Here is a 22805-nt window from a genome sequence, read left to right as displayed (position 1 = left end):
ATTTTCTAGAGCATTACTGAATTCAATTGTTTTGTTCAGGTTTTGTTGTAAGTGTCATATAATTGAATTTAATGAAATAAAAAATAAGGGAACTTTGAATTGATTAAAAAAAACTAAGGATTTGTTGGAACATGGAAAAGTAAAAACCAAGTAAAAGCTTCTTTGTTAGCTAACAACAAGTTCTTTCCAAAAAATTAACTTAATATGATTTTAATTTTAGTTGTATTCAATTTATGACCATAATAATTTTTAAATAATCGTTTAATTAGTTAACCTTTATTTAATATTTTGAGCAATTTTGGTAAAAAAATTTAAATTTTTTTCCATGGCCTTTGCAACAGCCCAAAAATTAGGTAATTCCATTTAGCTTAGGTTCCACATTGTCCGAAAATAAACGTTGCCGCAGCGAAATATTTGTTTCGGAAGAGAAAGAAACAAACTCATTCTTTCTGTCGCCACTCTTTTTAAATGGAAATCCAAAAATATCCCGTTCTCTTGCTCCAATGTTTGCAAATTCCCCATAGACACAGTCGTATCAGCTGGTAATTGCGAAGCTCAACTCGAAACAGTCGCAGTTTCATACTGATGAGCTGCAAAAATCAATACAAGCCCTTTTAGCTAAATTAAATTCAAAATTCTGCAACTCAAATAAGAAGGAACATTCGTATTTGTCCGCGCCCAGATCTCGACGGAAAGTTTGAGATGTTTTTCTGCGGCTGGAAAATATTCGTCAAAATAATGATAAATCAACAAGGGGCGAGCAAACAAGACCGGAAAATACAACAAACCGACGGGAAGATATTCCGTCAGGAGGAGAAAAGTTGCGCTGCGGCGTCTCGTCTGAGAAGATTATTTGTGCGGACGCGTTTATTTATTATACGCGCAGCAAAACGCTCGGGGGAGTTTTTCACTTGAGAGAATCCGACGTTTCATATCGAGAGATGTGCTGCGTTGGAAATGCTCTCGGAAAAGCTGCCTCCGCCGGCAACACACACCTTCTGCTCATTACTTCGTTAGCGTCGTCGGCAGCTCGTTTGCTCCAATTGATCGCGAAGTGAACGCGCGTTTGTGTCTCTCTCTCGAATTGCACTTTCAACTTCAAACCCCTTTCTCAAACATTCAATTGTTTGCTCGCACAGCGGCAGTTTAATTAAGTTAAACGCGCGAGCAAACGGAATTAATTTTGATTAATAATTATCAAACGACTGCATGACTTTGGGCTAAGCCTAGTAAAATTTAATTTTGTTCAGTTCAGATATAGAAGCTTTGAAAATATTTAGAATAGAAAAAATATGTTTTTTTGTTTGTTTATAATTATTATTGACATGAATTTATTTTATTTTTATGCTCATCATATTTTCTCCGTTTAAATAAGGTTTTCCATATCATAAATTCATTAAATTAAACCTAATTATCAATGTCATAAAACAACGCACACGCTAGGATGCCAGTAAATAATTCCAATAATTCATTCGTAATTTTAAAGATTTGATTGTTCCAACACATCATTAATTATTGCTATTGATATAATTGATAAATGAAACAAAATTAGAGCGCAGCTCTTTCACAGGTGAAGCGTATAATATAATCAGATCATTTTCAAAGAGCGTATTCAAGTTTAGAGAAGTTTTCTCGTTATTGCCTCTCTTCTAAAGCTCTAGTAATACTTTCATAATTCACCGCCAAGAGGAAGCAATAAAAGTTTTCTGTTCGATTCAAACTAATAAAACTTGAGCTTGTTGACAATTTATTAAAAGCTGCAGACGATGCACCTTCCAAGAATATGAAGTGAATTCTGCTGATCTATTAATTCTACGATCAGGAATTTCATTTACAGTGTTCTTAATTAGAATTTATGTAACCTGTTTTAAATTATAATGAAATATTTTAAAATTTATCATTTCAAGTAAAAGAAAGAAACTCTTTATATGCACGTTTTTTAATCAACTGTTTACAAATTAAAAAATTCAAAAGTTTCATAACAAAAATTTTGAATAAAGATATTGTCTGAATGCAATTTTTATATTTTTTTAAAGATTAATTTATAATGATTTTTCAGAGAATTTATTTTAAATAGAAAATATATATTTCAAGTTAAAAAACCAAAATTTTCTGCAAGCAATTTTTGAGGATTTCTTCGCAATACTCCTTCTGTTCAATTATGCAAATCCCAGGCACAATCAGCGAAAACATTCTTCTTGGACACAAAAGTCGCAGCTCCGAATCCAATTACCTGCCTTGTGCCCTGTTTCCCTTTTCGGCAGCGGCACGCATTAAATATTCAATGAGCAGTCGAGGGAAAATGCTTCGATTGCGGAGCGAATTTGAGCCGCACAGGAAAAATGCGAATAATCATTGGGCGTGCGAAAACGCCTTTTCCTCTCTCGAGTTGACGTAATTTAATCTCGCACGGGTTGCGTTGGCACTCTCAGGGTCGATTTGTGTCTTATTTTGCATTTTGAATTCGAGTCATCTTCGTGTGTGTGCTTGTGGGTGACTTCACGCTTGACTGGAAAGTTGGGCCGCGGCCAAAGTGCTCGGGTTAGTCATCCGAATTGTCAGATTTTCGCGACGATGAAAAGAGGGATTCGCACTTTCAAAGGAAATGCATGTTAAATGGAACGAGCAAAATTTTACTTTACAACTTAAATCATGTAGAGAAAATAATGTGACATCAACAAGTTACTGCAATAAATAAAAAAAAAAGCTTCCGGTTAGCTCTGCATAGCCGAAAATAAAGTTGCGAATATTTTTAACGCACTAAAAAAAATTCGTTGAATTAAAATGTCTGCGATCTTTATTTTGCTTAGAAAATTGACAAATTTTAAGTGGTTATTATCATTTTGAAATTTTTTATTAATTTTTTAAAATCTATCTGTTAAAATTTGGAATATTTTATAGTAAAAGAAGAACATAATACTATTGAATTTATGAAACTCGGATATGAAGTATGTGTGCTCTGGTTAAAATTCTGGATTGAATAAAATGAAATAAGTAGAGGAAATTTAGCTGATTAATTTTATTAAAGAGCGATGATCAAAGGCATAGAACACACAACAGGTAAACAGCATTAATATTTTAAAAAATTTTGTGATAAAATGAAAAGCATTTTATTTTGTATTAAAATTATAATGATGTAGTTTTCAGTAATTAATTCAATTAATTTTTTTTACCGTGTTGTATGTTTCATTTATCTTAATATTCTACTTTCCTCTATTCATCCTAAAACAATAAGCAGTTTGTACTTTTATCAGATTTGGTTCTGGAATATTCACATCTGGAGCTAAATTGTTTGCCTCCCTCGTCATTTCTTTGTTCAACAGGCGTAATTTGGCATGCCAAAAGCGATTTTGAAAGCAATCTCTTGAAGACGAGATCCGGCAGCCGCCACCGCAAATTTTGAAAAATTTATTGTTTGCGCCTCCGGGGGTGCGAGCGTGCGACGGCGGCGGGCGTATTTAGAGGCAAAAAAGGAGCAGCCAGCAGAGAGCAAACTTTGATCCGGCGCTGTTGTGTGCTGATTTGCATAAAGAGCTCTCCAGATATGGAATGAATACTAAAAGGATTGCGCGGAAAAAGAGACGCGAGGCGGCGCGGCTCAACCAGGAAAATATGTATTCCGAGCTTGAACGGTGTACATTTTTGAGAAACCCAGCAGCCGAACAAAAAATTCGACATCACCGTCTTGTCAGCGAGGAAAAGCCCACGCAAAAACAGCTTTTGCTATTTTACTTCCCACTGAAAAGATAAAATGTTCACAGTCTTGTTGTCTAGTCTGCCTTAATTTTGCTTTTTCTGAGCTATCGATTTCTTAATTACACAATAAAAGCATTAGCAAGAGTTATTATTATTTTTTTTATAAAAGTTTATCTCTGGTAACGCTTTTATTAAAAAAAAACAAGCAATTTCCTCACTGAAATCCAATTCTAGATAAAAAATTTTCAATTCCTTATTAAAAAAAACCATTTATCAAATCAACAAGTTATTAACCTATTTTCTTTAATGACTAAATTCAATCTGGATCATTCATCCAAAAGAATGAATAAAATGTGGTGTGGCACTATAAATTTAGGATTAATTTTGCAGTAAACCTTATTTTTAAAAAAAGTTGTCAAATACCTGTTTCGTTTAGTCCCAGTTTCAAAGGACTATTACGAAACAGGTTTGATTGAATTTTTTTTGCAAATTCAGCACTATTGAAATTTAATCCAGAAGAATGAATAAAATATGGTGTGGCGCAATAAATTTAGGATTAATTTTGCAGTAAACCTTATTTTTAAAAAAAGTTGTCAAATACCTGTTTCGTTTAGTCCCAGTTTCAAAGGACTAATACGAAACAGGTTTGATTGAATTTTTTTTGCAAATTCAGCACTAATGAAATTTAATCCAGAAGAATGAATAAAATATGGTGTGGCGCTATGAATTTAGGATTAATTTTGCAGTAAACCTTATTTATATAAAAAAAATGTCATATACCTGATCTGGACATAGGAAATAAAATTTTCTAAACATTTATTTTTGAGTGTTTTTTTTTTGTTTTTTTTTTTTTTTTTAGCGAATAAGTGAAGCATCAATTAAATTCTCGAGAGTGCGATTTTGTTTTCAATCATGAATTTTTGTGTTCTCTCAATAATCTAGAATTATTACTGGAGAGGCGCTTGAATATCTAAGGCGGTTGAGTCATTCTCTCCGCCTTTCGTCTTAATTTTTGTGTCGCGGCAATTTAATTTACGACTGTGATATTTGCATATTTTTCTCTCTTGCTCTTTCGGCGAGAAAATCGCTAACTGCTAGCGAGGATTTGTTGTTTTATTGACAACACATGCGTGCGTGTGCTGAACGAAGAGCTCCCCAGTGGGCGGCGCTCGCCCGTAAAGCAAACGCCGCGCTGGGAAATTCTCAGCATCCTTTGGCAAATTCACTTTGAAGCCTAATTTGTTGCCGTGTCAGATCAATAACGCACACCCTTCAGAGGGAAATGCTTTGGTGAAACGGAGGCGGCAGCGAAGAGTGGGAATTTCCGCATAAATAAGAGCCTCATGCCGCACCACAAATTTAGTGCAAATATGTAATGACTAGACTCTGGTGAAAAGTCTTTAAATTTTTTTTAGAATTCACTCTAAATTGATTCTGTCGTTAATAGATTTTTGCAAATTGTAGCATTCTGGATCACAATTATTATGATGAACTTTTAATAGATGTATAAGTTTTTTTATGGAGAAAAAAAAACGCCCTCTAACTTAGACTTATAAAAATTGTAGATCTTTTTAAGTAATACAATTCATAAAAACTTAAAAAATTTCCTGCTCAAAATGACTGCTTGGAACTTTTTGAAGCAAATTTAGATTCCTTTTTTGGCAGAAATTTCAAATAATTAAATTAACATTTAAAAAATTTGTGTGTTTTGTGTGATTAGAATTTGTGTTAGAAGCAGACCATTTGATTTGTATTTGTGAATTTAGTAAGATTTTTATATGAACATTCAATTGAAGAGGTTTTTAGTCATTTAAATTAAAATTAACTGCTATTAGAGGAGAACACGTAAAAACTTTTAATATTTATATTTCAATAGAGTGAAGTGTCTGGTCAGCATTTTTCCTGGCTGTTAAAAAGTATCCGTTTCTTTGCTGTACGAAAGTTTTCCCAACAGTCCTAGTTTCATCCAGAATTAATTTTAAATAGCTCCCAATTCATCACCAGACTCGAGTGTGTGCTTGCGTCAAGTGGGAGTGAAAATAAATCTCAAGCAAGTGGGAGCAAGCGTATTATTTAAACAAATTCCCTGGGCCGAGGTGTGTTTCTGTTTCTCTCTCTAGGAGCCGAAAAACAAGGAGGTGGAATTTCCTTAAGTGGCTGCATAAGCAGACACTGAGAAACTCCTCCCCGACTCCAAATAAATATAAATCCCATATATTTTACATGCTGCTTACCTTTCACCGCACATGGAAATAATCCACTTTGCTTTCTTCATTAAAGACAAGAATAAAGCCCTCCTTGAGTGTATTTTTGTAATATTTGGCTTGGGCGAAAAACGCACGCCCCTCTTTGACTAATTCGGCGCAAATTAATGGTGGCGTGAGAACGACCGAGCAGCTCCCGGCGAAATTTGGTCTAATGAAATTGTTGCTCTCTCAGCACCTCGGCTGCCAAATAAATAGAGCTTGTGCTCTTCGGTGCCAAGACGGGAGGCCGAGGCGCTTCCAGCTTGATTAATCTCGCCACCCCCGAAACACAGGCCTAGGGCGATACTTGCGCTAATTAACATCAGGGGTAGTCAAGTCTCGCCAGTGTCTGTGGAAAACAGACGTTGCGAGTTGTGACGTGTAATGAAGACGAATCATGCCTGGATTTTGAGGGGCATTAAAAAGTTTTAACTTCTGCTATCAAGAAAAGATTGATAACCTTGCTAAATTTGCACTACATAAAATATAGAACTTTCATTTAAAGTACTTTTTCTACGATTTTATAATTTAACTTGACTAATACACATGTCTAAATTGAATGAAAGTATTGAGAAAGAGACACCCCAAAATTTTAGTGTTTTTTTTAAACACTTTTAAATATAAATTTTGCTGCACACCAAAATTATAATAAATTTGGTGAGTAGTTATTTACAAATTTTGGTGACATTCAATATGAAATAATAACAATATTTAAGCATACAATTCATAACAGTTTATAATAACCTAGGAATTAAAAAAATTAATTATTCATAAATATGCTCTTTTAAGTTTAATTCATAAAAAGTTATAAAAATGTCTTATAATAATGTTGCCTTTTACATATTTTTTTTTAATTACTAAATTATTATTTGACATTAATTTTAAGCAACCTAAAACTTAGTGCTTATTAAAATAGAAGGTTAGTAAAGTGAAAAATGAAATTACTTCTCATATTGCAATCGTTGTGATTCTAAAATCAAACTGCTCCACCAGTTTTAGCAGTGATCTGCATCCCAGTTTCATTAATATTTAAGAAAATAGTACAAAAAACTAAATTTTTCTTATAAATAAATATTTTGATTTTATGCTTGTTCACAAATTTTACGTTCTTCATATATTTGCCATTAAAGTTTTTTGTCCAAAATGTCTCTAAATTTATGCAAAACCCTCAAAATTTGCATATCTCTTTAGATTTAGAATCCTCTTTGTTTGATGTTGAACTCCTCGTTTTTCTCATGCGTGTTGACAGAATTATATCATCATCATCAATTTCGCGCAGAGAAATCCACTTTTTCTCTACCACCCCGTTCATTGTTGTTTTTATCAGGAAATTTCGAGTGTATTTACAACCGAGTGTCAACACTTCGTCTTCCTCTCTTTCCTCTCGCGTGCACCACGTAGTATATAGAAATAGAAAAAAAGCGGAAGGGAATTAAATTGGAGAGGAAAGATGCTGTCATCAGCTGGAAATACACACTCGTACATATACTTTTGTCCACACATGCCCCGACGGACGGACGGACGAAAGAGAGAATTCCACGCTCTTTTCAGGCTTTTCATAAACAAATGTGTCCAAAGGAAGAGAGCACTCGCGTATATAGCAACTGTGCGGGTGTATTTTTGTGTAAAGCACAAGTCGTTCTTTCGTTGCGTTTGAATGAACACTGCTGACTTCTTGGCTGATGGACTTTGCGAGAGAAGAACGCTAGGGACTTCATAAAACAGTCGCCGGCACGAATGGAAAACACTCAACTGCCGCTTTCAGAGAGGTGCAGACTGGGTCGCTGCTTTAATGTGTTTATGCTTTCCGCATCTGGCCTTGGCTAAAAGTGAACATTTTCAGTCATAATTCAACTGGGAATTGATTCTCGCGCCTAATCAGGCTCGTCCAAAGTGCCAAATAAAATCAAAGCCTTGACTGATCAATTTTTATAAATAAAATGCAGGCTTTTCTCTTATCACAATTTATTTGACGACCCTTTTATAATTTGTTGGATTTCGATTTCAATTCATATGGAGCCCATCTAGTCAAATGCGCCATGTGCTAAATTCAAGTTTATGGCGTGAAGGGTTTACTACGCTGAAAACAAAATCGTAAAACTGCCGTGCAACGCTAGATTCGCACCATAAAACCGACCAAACAATGAATTAATGACCTGTAAAATGCAATAAAAGTGGACAATGTGAAATAGAGATGAATAAACAAATTAATTAAAGTGTCACTGTCAAGATTAACATGACCCGCAAAATTTCTGTTTTCAGTAAAATCAGCAACGAGTTTAAGGTACTTTACTTAATTTCCATGCTGTTTTTGTCAGTTTTTCATTATTTCTTATTTTTTTCCAACAGTTTTTTATGATGAAATTGCATAATTCTGCTCCTAGTTCAATTTGGAGGGCAAAAGGTTTAATTTTTTTTCCAATAATCAGTTATCCGCAAAAGGAAGTTAAGTTGTTTTTCATTTTAATTTACCCGGTGGTAATTTCAGTTCATCTTTTAATTTGATGTACGCTGCATCTCATTAAAAAGAAAAAAAAACACCTAAAATTGTTGGTTTATCCATCTTAATTTAATTTTTTAGTCAATGTAGTCAACACACATTCCAATTTATTTAATTATTTCTATTTGGATCATAAAATAATGTAATAATGATTTTGAAAAGAGACATAGTAAAAATTTTGTGGGACTTTGTTTTGAAATAAATAATTTGAAAATATTTTTGTCTAAAAATTGATATTTCCATGGCCAGTTCCCATTGATAGCTTTCGGCTGCGCCCACATTTTCTTTGCGAAAGAAACTATTATTTGAATCAATTTCGGCATGAATTTCCTCAAAAGCGAGCATTAATTCCATTGATTTCAGATGCAAATCATGTAGCCAGTGGGCTTCGCATCATTATTTTCCGTGCGCCTGTTCGATAATTTTATAAGCATTCATTTTCATCGACACACTGCATATAATTATAGGAAAGGAGAAAGCGGCCGTGGATGGAAAACAAACGGCTTCTCCTGTCGACGGCGAGAAAATCAAATTTTATATCACGGGCAGGCTAACAAAGTATAAAAGAAAAGAGGCTTCATCGAATTATAAATAAAAAGCTGAGCTGCTCCCACGCCTCGGCCGCCCTTCGTTTGGCGTCAATAGATAATTCGGAAATAAAGAGAAGCTTTTTTATCCGAGGGCGACAGGAATATATATGAAAATTGCTGCTTATCTCGGGAAAACATGCCGCACGTGACAATGATTGCGGCGTAATTAAAAATTCGCCGCACAATGCTGTCGCTTGTGTCCCCCCAGGGATTGCAGGAAATCTTCGGCGCTGCTCTCTTTCTTTCTTCTTCCACCCGGGGCGAATTCACTGATAAGGTTCTTCTTCTTTTATCGCCCCGCAAAGTGGGGTGCGCAGCGTTTCAATTCATATTAGAAGCGTCGTCTCTCTGCCGCTCCGCTTTTGTAATTCAAACTCGGCTATCTCATTAATCATTTCGTCGTTAATTAATTAACTGGCGTTGCTCCCAAGCGCCTCTCAATTCGCGAAGCATTTCAATCAGCACTGAATCAAGAATGACTGATGTGCTCCGCTAATTCAATAGAAATGGTTTCGGTTGAAGCGAAAAAAGAAATCAAAAGGAGAAGATAAATACAAGTAATTTAATTAAATGTGTCTCATTTGGCATTGAAGATGATTTGTTGTAAATTTTATTTAATTATCCTAATTGAACTATAAAATTATTGCAAATATTTTTTCTTGTTTTTTTTTTTAAATGATTTTTTGTCATTGCTCAAAATAAAATCCGTAGAAATTATTTTCAAAATTTTAAATTTCAGAATTATTCAATTTTTTAGCACTTCCTTTTATTAATATCTGAGACGATCTTCTTGTTATTTCTAATTTATTTATGTTATGGATTTTCCTATTTAGGGTATATTTGCCCTGTGCCCTGTGCGAACTCAATTTAACAACAATATGACTGGTTTGTATTGTTAGGTCGACATTAATATATTTAATGCTTGTTGTAATGGAAGAGGCGCGGCGAAAATAGTGTAATTTTTAACCAAATCAAAATAATAGAAGGTTTTAACTTAAAATTCATATTGGGTTAAAAAATTCATCAAACAAAACTTAGTATTCAAATCTTTGGGGTTAAATTTTTACTCTATATATAAACATGCTCAGAAATGCTTCTCTTTGCTGAATTTGAGACTTTGAAGCACCACAATCTTGAGCTCATGTAAACGAGTATTTACCTTGCAAAATGCTCTCAGCATAAACTCACGGTGCACTCTCCAAGAACTGAAGGTTTGCCATCAGCATAAAAAGCCGCCGTCAGAAAAGAGAGTGAGTATGCAAAGAATTACATTTTCCCCTCGCGCTTCTCGTCATTTTTCACGCGCGAAAAACGCTCTCAAGTCGGCGGCAGTCACTTTTGCGCATTAATTGAGTTTTCAGCAGCTTAAGACAAATTGCCACGAGCAGCTTCTTCTTCGCTCTTCCTCCCTTTTCCGAAGAGATCCTGCGCGAAATCCGGCGGATATTGCCCCAAAAGCGCTGATGGATGGATTGCGATGCTACAACTGTGCTGGATGGAAAATCTGGCCGTTGGTGCTGACATGTGCGGACTTGATGATTTATTTTTATTCTACGTGAAAACAGACCACCCACTTTTGTGCTGCTTGTTTAAAAAAAAAATTTGCATTGGTGGATAAAAAAAATGAAATTGATGGTCAATCGGAATAATTTACAGTTCCAGAAAAAAGAAAACCAACTGGCTTTTAATATGTTGATTTAATTATATCTCATTGTGTTCTCAATTTCTCAACTCCTATACCTTTTATTTATAAAAGCCTTTTTTAAATTTTGAATGTGTATTAAATTTTGTAACTAAAAGTTATTAAAAACTGCTTGAAAAGTAAACAAATGAGCTCTTTTTCCCTTGATACATTGAAATGTTCAAGAAAAATTGGTTATTTCTTTTGAGCATTAAAAAATTTTAATTTTTTCTATTTAATTATGATGCCTTTTTGCATTTAAACAATTTAAACTAAATAATTGGTTTCCAAATTTTAATCTTTTGACTATTCATTTACCCAATTTAATGGATTTATTTTTTTTTAAATAAAGAACTGCTTTTGATGCAATTATTGTTGAATTTTAAAGCGTGAATTGATATATTGTTTTCAAAGCTTCATCCCATTGTGCTATAGTTTTTGAAACGCGCTGGCTGATGGTAATTAGCAAATTATGCACACAGGTGCTTTGAGAAGTTTTACCTCCCACAAAATCTAATCTAAATTAGACGTTTTGCTCTCGCGCACGTCCATACAGAGTGGAGGAGAAAAGTTTTCCTTCAAATGCGGTCCAAGTTTACCGCAGAAAATAATCGCGGTAAAGATAAATCCAAGAGAGAGGCACAGCATGTGTAATTAAGCTTTTAAAATGATTTCCCCGGGCGGACGAGTTAGTTTTATTTGCCGTTCTAATTGGCGCCGCACCGCCGCTTTTCGGCCGACGCTTGATTTGCATAAAAGAGGGTTGTATAATAGAGCGGGAGGTGTGCGGCTCACTTTTTATCTGCGACTACATCTAGACAAAGTGGCCGTTCGTCCGCCCTTGTTATGTCGCGCGCGCGGGTGTTCTGCCGGTGTCGCCGTTACTTCCCCTAAATTTATTTGCCCCAAATGTTCACCCCTGCAATTTTCATTTCAAATGTTCCAAAGAACAATTTGTCTAATAATATTAGCCCTGAAAAGTTGTTTTTAAACAAAATTTGCAGTTCGTTTTTCAGCCAATTATTAAAAATTACAAACTTTTATTGTCAATGTATTAAAATTTTATAATCTCTTAACTTTCCTTCAATGAGTTAAGTGAAGCTATATTTATAATAATTTTGAAGATTTGTAAGCATGTTTATAAAAATTTGTGCTTCAAAAATGCAGAAAGAAAAAAAAACGGAATCTTTCAAATGGGAAGAATTAACTGCAAAATTTATAAGCGAAGTAATTTTTAATTATTCGATCTGGATAATATTATAAAAAATGGAAGCATTATAATTATAGTGTTTTTATTGATTTGATCTCATTTTAAAATTTCACAATAATTTTACCTATTAAAGAAAGTTTTGTTTTTCAAATTTTACTCTTATACAAGCCATTCAAACAATCATAATGAGTTAACTAAAATTTTCTTTTGCTTTAGATGCATTAAAAATTAAAGTTCTTAACAAACCTTTTTCCAAAGGATGTGAAATGCAAATTTAGGTCAAATGTGTATTTTAGGACAAATATAAGTTTAGGATAAATGATATTAGGGGCAAAAAAGGGCACCCTTCCGCCGCTGCAGGGTCGGAGGATCGGGGCAGTCCTGCCGGCTCCGTCCTTATTGATCCCCCGCCGGCGTGCTCTTTCCTTCTTCTTCTTCTGTACTCACCAGTACCATACAAATCGCCGTGCAGCATATAATACATATTTTCGAGTATACATGTGCCCAGCAAACTAGCTTTTATTTTTTCTCTTTTGGCTGCTACTCGCGCAAATCGGCCGCCGATCTAATTGCTTCCGATCCGAGATGCTCCTGGAGCGAATCCAAAAGGATGCATTCTAGCTGCTGCAATTTCTTGACCTTACTATTAGAAAGTCAAAGATAGGAAGAAAGTCTTTGATTTTTTTATACACAATAAAATTTCGGACACTGGTAGTTTTTTAAGAATTTTTTTTATTGAATCACCAGAGAATTAACACCTCCAATTTACTTAAATGTTGGCTTAAAAAATTTATTGAGACATTTGCTGATTAATCATATTAACATGCAAAAAACTAAGAACTTCCCTACCTATTATTTTGGTAAGCCAAAACTTGATAGTTACCTAATCCTACTGATCAAGCAACAAATATAAATAGTAAAAACGCTTATCCAGAAAATCAGCAAAAAATATTCACAACTTAAAACATGTAATTCAATACAAGAGAAATGAAAATATTGTTAAAAATTAATATAATTTTATCTACATTAAAATTTTAAAATAATATTTTTAATTTTAAAAATAAAAACTAAATTTTGTAAAAATAAAAATAATGTTGAAAAAAATTTAACAAATTTATTAAAATTATGCATTAATTATGCTACAACATGTTTTGACATTTGCCTTACAAACAATATCATAATTGAAACCTCTGAGAAAAATGAACCTTTTCACAATATATTCTGCTGAAAAATTCCCGTGCTTCCTTTGTTGACATTTGTCATTAAAATTCGCATCCTTCCGCTGATGAATCTGCTTAGTTGAAGAGAAAAAAGCCATTATACGAAGGAAAAAAATCCTTCTCGAAACAGGAGAGAGGTCGTATATAATATTTTATTTCTTACTCTCCTAAGGGACTCGCAGGTCTGCCTCATTGTCTTTTCCTCTCGCTTTGTCTCCTCGAATATTGTAACGAGTATCAAGGAGCGAAATGATAATGATGAAAGGACGCGATTTCGCTCCGGAGCGGAATGCAGCGAACGAGACCTTTCTTCCCAAGGCGTGCAAGAATAATTTATCAGCGCTGCACCGTCTATAAATCTCATGAGCGCACTGCACACACCACTAGAGAATTCACATTTTATGTACCTCCGTCGTTGCATTTTTTTTTTCATACACAAAACTGGTTTCGAGAAGAGTTATTATTATTATTTTGCTCCGGCGAGACTTATTATATCCTTTTTTGCAAGCCGATTTTCTTCTCTCTCCTCGGATTTTTTTCTCAACTTGAGAGGCTCTTCTCTCAATTCCTTGATAATTTGCCAAGAGCGCGTGCTGCAGGCGTGGGAGACGAGGATTTTCTCATTGCAGCGTTAAATTTTGTTTGTTTGCGCTTTTTCTTGGGATGAAAATTGAACGCCGCCGCGATTGTCAGCGGATTTGCGCGCGCCAATAAAATGCAAATCATCTACGTGATTCGCGAAAATGATGCCGCTGTGTAAACACAGATGGGGGACGCGAGTGTGCAAATATTTCCGCAAAAAATAATTATCTTGTTTGCATTTTAATTATGTGCAAAAAATATACTAGGATTAAATTTTTTGCTGAATTTTCTAAACGCTTTAAAGATTTAAACAGCGTCTACGAGCGTCTTACTTAGAATTTTCTTTGTTCAGGAAAAATTATGCCAACAATGAAATTGAAAACTGGTTTTCAACTTAAAGTATAAAAAAATCTTGCTTGATGGCAATGATGGCAATGATATTTTTGCCCGTATTTTGTTAAAAAAAAAAAAAAACCGTTAAATTAGCCAGTGAACATGTTCTAGGGGGATTAAGATTGTTAATTCAGTTGCATTGTAATTAAATCACGCTTCAAATCTCATTGGGTCTGAAAATTACTAATTATGTTCATATTATCCAGAAATCGTCACTTTATTTAGACATGCAGTGAATTAAAATTTTATTTTTATAAATTTGAAAAGGTTTTTGCATTTGAAATTTTGCCTTTTTCTTGTAATAATTGGAAATTATAATAAAATTTTTAATGTACAGAAAAGTAGAAAAACCAAGCAAAATAACAACTACTGTACAAACTTGATGCGAATTAAATGCTTTTTTACCAGTATTTTTTGTTTTTTCAAGTTGACGGAATTGCGCAATCCTTCACTTAAAACACAATTAATTGTTTATTCAATGTTTTACATCTATATGATGCGTTTTTCTACTCCTACGTGAAGTAAGCAAAATAAATTAAAAATATAAACAAGTAGCTTCTTGAATCTAAAATATCAAAATTTCCATGAATAAACAAGTTAAACTTTTGAAGGAATAAGGATCGTAAAATAATTTTACTCCTAGATACCGCTTATTTCGCACCTTTTTTAGACTTAAAAGATTGGTTTATCGGCACTTCTTCACAGACACCTCGCACGAAGGTATAACCTCTCTCGACTGAAATGCGTGGGTCGCCTTTGCTTTCGTAATGTTTAAGTGTGTTAATGAGCATTCGCGGCTCTCTTCGGCCTCAGGTCAAAATATCAAAGCGTATAAAATCTCTCGAGTGCGTTGGATTCCCCGAAGCTAATGAACAAACTTTTAATCCGAATGAATTAAAGCAGACACAATCTGCATACCACCCGCTGGCAAGGAATTCTGAGTAAAAAAAGCAAGGTGTGTGCTAAGGTGAGGTTCTTTTGTTACAAAGAGACTTGCCGCGTTTATTTATTTATGCCGAAGCGACGTGAATCGGGGAAAAAAGCTTTTCTACCAAGATTCCTCGATTATATGCAAATTAAAGTGAACAAAAATCTTGTTCGACAAGCCTTGTAATGTAATTAGGCGATCAATCGGCGCGCACCTGCGGCCTTTGCGACAAAGCACTTTATTCTTGGCACCGAAGAGAAACAGGTGCAGACAAAAGTTATTTACAAATCACTCGGACTCAAATTTCAGTAAACCCGAGATGAAAAAGTTTGATTTTTATGTGGCCGCAGTTTTGTTTGATCCTGTTTTATTTTCAAACAATATTAAAATTAATGGTTTCAGAGCACAATTGCTCCATAAAGAAATTTCAAAACAAGCTTTTATCAATTGGTCTCTCTTTGATCCTCTTTCTTGATTTTAGAACCTCCTGCCAAGTAGTTCAATGAGTCCAATGAACCTGGTGAATCATAAAAGCGAGTACATAAAAAAGGCCAAAGTTAATCTTGTCCATCCATTGAGTATTATAATAACAAGAAAAAAAAATATATTTTGTCTCTTTTAAAATATACAACTTGGACTTTTTTTAAGAGAATTCCAAGTTATTTGTCGCGACGGTGACATCACCTGTGGCCTGTCTCCGGCCTAGTCTAATTTATATATTTTGGTCTCCGCCAGAGACACAAATGAGTGTCTATTACATACAAACCGGTCTAATAAATTATTCCCTGGCGCGAGAGCAATTCTCCGTTCTCCGTTTCAGTCAGCTGGTGCCATCTCGCAGAGCCACTCTCAAGTCCGTCTTGCACTCCGTCTTTAAATTTTGGATCGGAGAGGGCGTGCAAACGGTTTGCAGATTCTATGGCAATTTTGCGTTGGACAAACTTGTGAAACTTATTTCAAATCTTGATGATTTAAGCAAAAATTCCCAAAAATTCGTTTAAATTAAACATATTATGGACTCTTGAAAAAAATAAGCTTTAATTTTTTTAAATTTGTTCAGTCCGGTTCAGTCATTGCAAATCATCAACAATTTTCAAAATTATTTTGCGCTTAACAAAGAATCTTTTACTTCTTCAATAGAAACATACTTTTGAGATTTTTACTATTATAGTTCTTCTCTTGACTAATTAGAGATTTTCATTTATAATTACTTAATGTTTATTTTATTAAATAATTGAATTAAATGATAGACTGATGCTTTAAAATTGACACTGCTTGCCATTATAAAGTAGGAAACTCATTTAAACTTTGAGCAAGAGATATTTTAGACAATTTTAGAATATAAAAAAAATAACTGAAATTTTACTCAGTCTACGTTATATCAAAATTTAATTATCCATCCCAGAAATGTGTTTCAATTCTGAAGCTCAAAATTAGATATGGATTTAAACCCATAATGTCACCTTTTTAGGAAACCCTACTGTTCGCCAATCTAGGAATATTATAAAGAGACTATATTAAATAATTATATTTTAGATAAAACTTCAAATTTTTAAATGATAACTTTGATTAATTGTTAAATTAAATATATAATAAGTATTATATTATTTGTGTTCTCTTTCTGTTTTCAGTTTTATCCTTTATCCCGAAGGAGTATGAGTTGATGCAGACCATCCAGATCCCGCTGGTGGACACAAAGACGCAGTTCTTCGACCAGGGCTTCGATGGCTTCCCAACGCACGGCATGCGGCCTGGTTCCAACATCAAGTCGCCGTACCGCGTCGTCCTGCCGGAGAAAATGCCTCCGGACTTCACGATTCGCATGGCGGCCAAACCGGCTTCCAGGGAGGGCGGATTCCTCTTCGCCGTGGTCAACCCTTTGGACACGGTCGTCCAACTCGGCGTCCGGCTCGCTCCAGCACCTGCAGTCGACGACATGAACATCGCCCTCTACTACACGGACGTCAACATGCATTTCAGGTTGATAAATTTAATTGAAAAATAAAAATAAATTGATAAATAAAAATTTGAAATAATTGAAGGCTAAGGATAATGAAATAATATGAATCAGAAATCTTTTAATTGTTTTTCAAACATTTTCAAGTATTTTTGTCGCTTTCAGAATTAGTTTCAATTTGAATTTAATTAAACCTTTTTCTTAATTAAAGCCTACCAGAATTTTATAAAATGGCTTTAAAAATTGGATTTATTAAATTACATCAGTTTTATAGTAAATCCTGCCAATTTTAGGTATTCTTGAGCGTTTCATTTGAAAAGTTCTGTAGAAAATAAAACTAAAATAATAATAATTAATCCACTATCTTTTCCAATTTTAATTTTATTTTTAATGAATTTAGAATTTTCAACAAACATTACATTGTTTTTTTTTATTTCTTATGTAATGATTAATAATACTTTTTTTTACATTTAGTTCTCAAATGATTGCCTCCTTCGTTGTCCCGTCGTTTGCGAAAAAATGGGCGAAATTTTCACTTCGAGTGAGTGGAAACAACATCACGCTGTTCTTCAACTGCAAAGAGCACGGCACGACGGTGACCCCACGCAAGCCCAAAGAGTTGGTCTTTGATTCTGCGTCCACTTTGTACATCGGACAGGCCGGCCCCATCGTCAAAGGAGCCTATGATGTGAGTTTTAAGTTTTATTTCCGCCCATCAAAGAGGGCAGTAATAACTTTTTACGATTTACTTTACTGCTGAAATAATTTCAATCACAATTTCCGGACACCTCATGGCCTACAAAAAAAGCTAGAACATTTTTTTGCAAATTAATTTGCCAAAAACAACTGTTTTTTACGGACAAAAGCGACTCCACCTGATAAATTTAAAACAGACTGACCGTTTATTGAAGGATTTTTCTGGATGCACTCGGGTCGTCCGGTGCACCCGGAAATTTTAATGCAGACGTTTGATAAGAGGGCATTAGCGTTGCCGAAGCTAAAAGCGCACGCGGTCCATTAACCGAAAAAACCACATGTCCCGCCAGCAATGCGTTTCTAAAATCTCTCCAGCCCTTAATTCTTTTCTATTTGTGGCGCTGACTTATTGAACTCTCTCGGCAGCTCGCGTCCTGTCCAAATAAATCGTACGGAATAAAACAAACAATGCGCAATGAATTATTTCGTGTGAGAGGAGATTTTCGACTGCCCTCCGGGTCAAATTTGGACTTGGCAGATATCATCGCAGATTTATTTTTATATTCCGCTCGCAAAAAAGCGCGCGCCTCATTTTTATTTCGCTCAATAACTTTTCGCCGCCTTTTTATCTGATTGAACGATTGCTGGCTGCTTTTACAACCGCGCGCTCGTTCCCTTTGTTTCGGCCGCGCGAGTATATTGATTTCTGATTTATTTCCCGATCGAATCGTAAAGCAGCTCCCTAGCCCTGCCGTTTAATTGAGTTGAGCGTTGCGTTTCGTCAAAAAAAGAAGTATTTTATGGTACCGAGATCAATTAAGATTTTGTCGGAATTTGATGGCATTTCTCTATTTTCTTCAAGATTTATGGCACCAGTTTATTAAATTGAAAATTTTTGTAATAATTTAAAAGGTATTGATTGACATCATATTTGATTTTATTATCTAGAGTGAAGCAATGCATGAAGTTAATGTTTCGGACGTTTTTAACTTACTATAATATCTTTTTGTTTCGGTCTTTCATCTAATTTATAGCAATTAAAGTGCTTTTGCAATTAGGTAAACTTAATTTTGCAACTTTCAAACCATACAGCTAGGGTATAATTATCCAGGGCCGGCTTTTTTCCTTTAAGATCTTGAATAATTTTGACAGTTTTAACCAAAATGTAATTTAAATTATAATCAATATGTAGAGACCTAATTTAATATATTACACCTCAAAACTTAAAATGAAAATAAGGAAATTTATCTCCTTTTTTGTAATTCTTAGAAACAAAATTGAGCTTAAAAGTAATTTGGTCAAGATGTTGACCTCACGGAGAGCAAAATGTATGCTTTGTGTTTACAGTGAGTTCTTGATGATCTCAACATAAAAGATTCCCACAGAAACAAGTAAAGAGCAGAAATATTCCTTCGTTTAACAAAAGGATCTTTATATTCTCGACTGTTGCTTTTTATGAAAGAATCGCAAACCGTAAATTTAAGTGCATTTCTTTTAGCACGAATAATTAATGCTACGCTCAAATATTATGAAAAATGTTTTTGAGAAGAATATTTACTGAGAAGAAATAAATATCTATTCAAGTTGGTTGGTTTTGCCCGCATGCAAATCCCCCCCTGCCAAATCGCGGCGCTAAACGGTGTGCACCCTTCTTTCTCCTCCTCGCCATTCGGCGGAGGAGTTTGTTTGCCCAGCGAATGAAGAAAAGATGCGAACGGGGGTTGCTTTCGGAGTGGCGGCACAGTGTGTATTAGCAACATCAATTAAAAGCAGTGGCTGAAAAAGAAGAGCGAGTCTGGAGAGCAGGGAAGGGGTAAGTGGGGCACTCGAGTGAAGCCACTTCTTCTTCCTCCGAAATGCGAGCAGCGGACGCTCGGCAGTGATGGGCAGCGAGACCTACACGCGGACCCAAATGCTGCTCTGCGTGGGCCTGATGGGCCTGCTCGTGGGCCTCGTCTTCCTCGTGGCCGGCGCCACCACCCAGTGGATCATGCCGCGCGACCCACCCGAGGCCAACCACCTCACCAACGAGGGTGTACCAAAGGTTTGTTTGTGATCAACAGCAGCGCTCTGGTTCAACGGCTTTCGAGATTTTTCTTTCAGATTTAATTTTTTGGGGTATTATAAATTTTCAAATAAGTACTATTTTAATTATGAAACTCTTAAACTAATTTCTAGATTCTGTTTTTGCCTTAAAATTTAAAATTCCATGCATTCTTATTCTACAGTGGAAAACATTATTTATATTTTAATTTAAAATTTAAGGAATATTTTAAAATTATAATTAGCTGCATATTTTCTTCATTGAAATTATATTATACCATCAGGCATCTTAATATTGTGTATCATTACATTCATTTGTATCTGTTTATTGCTTTATCTTTACTAGCGTGCAAGTGGGAAACTTCAAATCAATACAAGAAACACGGTGATTAATAATTTATTTATAATTGATGCAGCTAAAGAATTTGATTTAATAATATGTAACAAGTAGAGAAATAAAGAAAAATAATAAACATTAATAACAGTTACAATTCAAAATATAATTTTTTTTAATAATTAAGTTTTTTATTATATATTTATAATTTAATAAGTTTTTATATTAAAATTTGTGTGATAATGAAATAAAAGTAATTTAACGAATTTTCTACTCTTATTTAATATTTTATTTACTTTTATTATAAATAATATTTAACTCTCACATAATCTTAGATTTAATTATTCTTTAAAATCCTAAATTTAATTTAGTATTTTGTTCACTGTACAATACGATGAATAATTTTGAAATAATGTCACGTTATATATCGGCAATTTGCAAGATATGAAGGAGTAAAATTAAAAATTTTAATCCCTCTGCGCTTGGCTTAATCAGCAAGCAATTAAAAAAACTTAATTCTCATTAATTTCAATCAGCTCTTGTGAATTTTATCTTTATTGAACATTTCTATATAATCTAGTATTGCCAGATATTTTGTTTATGTTAAATAATTTTTTATCATTGAGATTTTATGTGTCTAAATTATTGCACAATGCACAAGTTTTAAAATGAAAGAAAAAATTGTTAAGGGTCAGGGGCAATTTGGAAACAATAAACTCAATAAACGATACATTTTTCAGGCTATATTAGAGTCATTTTTGAATGGTTCTAGCTCGCCGTTTTGTTTTGGCTTCTTTTGAATTCAGCAAATATTTGCTAGCTGAAAAATCAATTCTGCTCAATTTGTCCCTTTTTTTCCACACCACGACTCAAAATTAGTCAGGAATGTTGAAAAAGCCTCTTCTGAGTTTAATATCTAAAATTTTCAAGTAATATTTGTTGTAAAATAAATACAAGAAACATAAAATTTTCAAAATTGAATTTGTGCAATTTGTTTTCCAAACTTAAAATTGTTGGTGCTTTCCTCTTTCATTAGTTAAAAAAGACTTTGTTCAAAGAATTGGGTAAAAAAAACGAAATGCGCAATTGGGCGAAAAAGAGGCCAACTGTAGCAGAATAAAAGCAGGGTGAAAGAACGCTGAGGGTGGGCAATAAATAAATCGAGTTGCTTGTGTGTCTGAGGGTGCCACTCATTACCCCGAGTCTTTAATAACGCGGGCGGGGGAGCGATTTTCTGTCGCAGACAAGGCGCTGCTTTTTAATTGCCGGCGCCCTTCCAACGGCATTTCATTCGCCGCAGTCCAATTTTCACGACAAATCCCTCGAAATGTGATGTGTGCTCCAGTTTATTTATTGAGATGCTCTTTGGTCGGAGACGCAATAATTGCCACAAGCACTCGGGAAAAATATATAAACGCCCGTTTCGCGTTCTAGGTCGCAGTACTTACACTGAGACTTACATATTGTTCGAGAGGGTAAATTACCAGCATGACTCCCATTTGTTTTCCCTTGCTGCAATAGCCACCAGCATTAGATGGATTGTTTTTAGTGATTCATACTTCTCTAGAAAAAGAAAAATACTAAATAATATTAAATATTAAAACTAAAATAGTAAATATTAAATATATTTACTGTTTTAGTTTCAACAATTTTAAATGATTAATAATTAATTTAGAAAAGTATGCATATATTATAGTTATTTATATTTTTTTTATTTAAAATAATTTTAAATCACATTTGTAGTTTTAAATTTTTCTTTTTTTTCTCAATTTATTTCTGATTTGTAATAAGTGTTAACTGAAACCAAGAATATTTTATTTTAAATCCTGCTAAATTAAATATATATCATACTAGCCTGTCATACAATTTACTTATTTTTCAATACTTCCTTGCTGAAGGAGTCCACTCTGAAATATTTAATTTTATTCAACCAAATATTGACCATTTAATTAATGGTTTTATCTCATTGCAAAATACTTAAGTGCATTGCAAAAAACTCGAAGTAATAATAATACAAGTTGGAATCTAACAAAAAACAATTTGCCAAAAGTGGATAAATGCAAATGAATTAAAATGCCATCAAATTTCCTTGTTCAAATACATTATTAAAATGCATTGAAGCGCGATCATAAATATGTCAATTTGTCTATCTACGATCAGTCCGTTTGCAATAATAGAGCAGTTATTTTTGATGTCTCAAGTGGGCCGTAAAAATACCTGCAAATCAACAATGCCCATCAAAGTAAGGAATAATTCATATCCCCTCTTTGAAATTTATCGCTGCCTTCGTGAGAAAAACAAACGCGCCGAATTCACAATTAGCGACACGCGTCGATTACAAATCGCGAGAAAAACCAAGCAGACAATTTATCGCGTCGGACAATTTGGCTCGTGCTTTTTTTCCATCACGACGAATTTTAATACAGACGCAACTGGCGCGCGCGATCCCACTACAGCAACTCCCTCCTTCTCCTCGTCGGAGAGAATCTTCTTCCCTCTGCATTTCGGTACTCGAGAAAGAAATCAGTCAGTCAGTCAGTCGGCTGATGGAGTCGCTTCTGCAGAGACGGTCATGAGGTCCCATTGAAACATGTGGAGGAATCTAGTCGTGTGGCTCTTGTTAAAGGGTGCCATCCAGGAGATCAAAATCCTCGACGACCCTCTCCTGGCTGAGGTCCAGTGCCTTTCTTTTGAGGTGAGTACGCTCATTTATTATTTTAATATATTTT

The 22805-nt window shown here is 34.4% G+C and overlaps 1 protein-coding gene across 10 annotated transcripts in view; it reads left to right on the top strand.

The window, feature by feature from the left end:
* The window catches only part of LOC132193445 (collagen alpha-1(XV) chain), a 55467-nt gene that overhangs the window by 16913 nt on the left and 15749 nt on the right, over positions 1-22805 (top strand). For 8 of the 10 annotated variants that reach the window (XM_059614121.1, XM_059614120.1, XM_059614118.1 and 5 more), the window contains exons 4-6: positions 16678-17026; positions 17478-17691; positions 22703-22771. In XM_059614121.1, the coding sequence (XP_059470104.1) occupies positions 16678-17026; positions 17478-17691; positions 22703-22771 (632 nt within the window). Of the gene's footprint in view, positions 1-16677; positions 17027-17477; positions 17692-19566; positions 19744-22702; positions 22772-22805 lie in introns of those variants that run through there. The other 2 variants (XM_059614124.1, XM_059614123.1) reach the window with 1 other exon arrangement.

Source organism: Neocloeon triangulifer, unplaced genomic scaffold, assembly GCF_031216515.1.
Source record: "Neocloeon triangulifer isolate White Clay Creek 2 clone unplaced genomic scaffold, ASM3121651v1 ptg000004l, whole genome shotgun sequence".
Lineage (NCBI taxonomy): Eukaryota > Metazoa > Arthropoda > Insecta > Ephemeroptera > Baetidae > Neocloeon > Neocloeon triangulifer.
Note: the sequence above shows the minus strand (reverse complement) of the source record. Positions and strands in the feature narration are given on the sequence as shown.